The 2,602-nt window shown below is 33.1% G+C and overlaps 1 protein-coding gene across 1 annotated transcript; it reads right to left on the bottom strand.

Annotated features, from left to right (window-relative positions):
- Positions 1-266: 266 nt before the first annotated feature.
- On the bottom strand, positions 267-2,073 carry LOC145013989 (uncharacterized). Its single transcript, XM_078972337.1, has 4 exons — positions 1,784-2,073; positions 874-935; positions 660-764; positions 267-548 (listed from the first exon to the last, which is right to left on the bottom strand). Exons 1-4 carry the CDS (start codon positions 1,989-1,991, stop codon positions 411-413), a joined length of 513 nt encoding a protein of 170 aa, XP_078828463.1. The 5' UTR covers positions 1,992-2,073; the 3' UTR covers positions 267-410.
- Between the last annotated feature and the right edge of the window lie 529 nt (positions 2,074-2,602).

The following is a 2,602-nucleotide window of genomic DNA, read 5'->3' as shown; positions in this document are numbered from 1 at the left end:
CACCCTGACCCAACCTTTTTCTAACATAAACTTACAGAAAAACACATTTCCCGATTGTTTTGCCACCTTTAACAATATTCAAACACTTTAGTTACATAATATATCGAATCAAATGTTATTTATTTTTTTTAGATAGAAAAACATAGCGACTTTATAATAAACTTACCAACTATAACTACTATTTCAATTCTGTCCTCTACTAAACCAATTCACTCTATCATAACATGAATGTCCATTCAACCTTTCAATTTCAGAAAAAGAAAAACTTAATTTTGAGTCGAAAGATTACCATACCTTGACCAAAGAAAGTAGAACCGATTATTTTTGTGACAACTTCAAAAGATTTGTATAAATCCAAAATATAAATGGGTTCATGGATTTACAAAATTTACTAATGAATATTGATGTATTTATTTGTACTTCTCCATGATTCTCCTTGCTTCTTCAAGGCTTTCTTCTGTTGAAGTGGTGGTGGTGCTTCCGCCACCTGTGGGGCCCTCATCTTTGTTCAACGCGATAAACACAAAGTAAATCAATCCCATTGTAGTCTGTTTCATATATAAATATCACAAGTCACAACATGATTAACATAACGATAATTTAAATCTAGTAATTAAGAAAATTAAGCATATGGTATTTAATTATGGGTGGAAATATACCAGAAAAAAGAAAGCTGTGGACAAGAATGACTTGAGTAGAAATAGTACAACAGCTGCTCCAATTACACCCACAGATATCCTAGCAATTGGTCTTGGTATAGAATCCTATAAAAATGATAGTTTGTTGTATAATTTAATGAAAAATATTAAATTAAATAAGTACATGACTTCTTGAATATTAAAAGATATACAAAGTAGAAAGAAGACAACTTACAGGCACTAAATTTGTTCCTGCTTCAATTCCATCTTTTCCTACCTTATATGCTTTTTGAAGCACTTAATCACCAACATATCAACATAAAAGTTAGCACAAAATCATATTTAATAACTTTTACTGACTAATTAAAACATTATGTATATTTCAATATAAAGTCTGCATTAAATTATTGTACTATTAAACACGTCTATTACACAACATGCAAATAACGTCTTTGCTAATAAAAACATGTACAATGAATTCTTATTTTTATGTAATGAGTAAATTAGTTTCCTGAATTCCTCTAATGCATCAAAATATATTGACATATAGTATCCAGCATAAAGCACTCATTTCTCAGTCCCTTAGGTTTACATTCAAGTCCAATTCCCCAAATATCCATAGTGTGATCAACTGAAAATTACAATTTAAACTCCAGTGCTATGAATATGTGCAAAAACTAATACGTACTTAGTTAATATAATCCTTTCACTGTGACTTCAATGATGGAAAATGTTTGGGTATGTATCACTCAAATGTCCAGGAAATCCAGTTTTATTGGCGCCAAGTTGATGGAGATTGTTTGGCTATCACTAAAAATGCCTAATATACCTTTCAATTTTAAGGTTTCTGTAAAATCATCAATCCATAACACTGCAAGTAATTTGGTTTCAAACTTTCGAAAATGATTTCAAACGACATCTAAAAAGCCAACAGTAGAAGAGAGGGCAATATGTTTTAGGCAAAATTCTTTCTAACTGATAAGATATGGAAGAGTGGAAATCTCAATCCCTATTACAAATCGTCCATACATACCACCAATCGAAATGAAAGATACCAGACGATTTCATAATTTCATATGTACAATCAGAAAACAAACAAATTACGTTCTACCAGACCAGGGTTCGAAACTGAATTTACGAAATACCTCTGAAAAAATTTGATTGTGCTGCGTAGATTCGAGACCTGAGCTTTCTATTTTGAACAACTGGAATCACAGACCGCTTCTTCGACTTCAAAAGCGATTGGCATGGTAACCGAGAGCTGAAAGCTAGGGTTTTAGATTTGTAACTGTATGATCTTGATGAATAGTATACTGGGGTGCATAGAGTATGAAAATTAAACGTAGAAGCCATGAAATTTTGTGAAGTAATTTATGAATGTTCAATAGTCGATACTCTTATCAGAATCACATATTAGTGTGAATGCGCGTGTCTTGGCGGAAGAGATTATAGTTGCGGGAGGAAGATGGCTAGAAGAGTGGGCTTAATTTTGGGGCTTAGAATTATGACACTTTTACTTCGGCCTACTAAATATGGCCAATGGGCCATATATTTCCTAAAGTGTTGTAGCCAAAAAGGCACAAATATATTGATGATATGATTTATATGAATATCATTATTATATACAAAAACTTTTAATTTTAAGGTTTTCACGTGCACTTCACGTATCGGCGCGTCTGCTCCGGTGCGTATACTTCACGGATATTTTTATAGAGCTCAAAGGCATCATCACCATTCCTTTTCATGATTTCCAATACACATTTCGGCAACCTTTGGATCCCTAACACAGTTTCACAGCGCTTCCACTTTTTTACTTTTCCAAGCAACCATCATTCAATTCCTGTGCACACCCTTTCTCTTTCCATCTTCCCTCTCAATTCTTTCTCCTTCCGTCGTCTTCTTTTTCTTGCAAACACTTGGACCTTCATTCAAACATCGATTGAATTGCGCTTGAATTTATGGTT

The sequence above is a fragment of the Lactuca saligna genome, chromosome 9 (assembly GCF_052625555.1).
Source record: "Lactuca saligna cultivar CGN05327 chromosome 9, ASM5262555v1, whole genome shotgun sequence".
Classification (NCBI taxonomy): Eukaryota; Viridiplantae; Streptophyta; class Magnoliopsida; order Asterales; family Asteraceae; genus Lactuca; species Lactuca saligna.
Note: the sequence above shows the minus strand (reverse complement) of the source record. Positions and strands in the feature narration are given on the sequence as shown.

Excerpts from the sequence above, each read along its gene's own strand:
- LOC145013989 (XM_078972337.1), bottom strand. The coding sequence starts at position 1,991 with ATGGCTTCTACGTTTAATTTTCATACTCTATGCACCCCAGTATACTAT. Across the intron at positions 936-1,783 it reads ACAATCAAATTTTTTCAGAG|TGCTTCAAAAAGCATATAAG; the intron begins GTATTTCGTAAA and ends TTGGTGATTAAG. Across the intron at positions 765-873 it reads CAGGAACAAATTTAGTGCCT|GATTCTATACCAAGACCAAT; the intron begins GTAAGTTGTCTT and ends TCATTTTTATAG.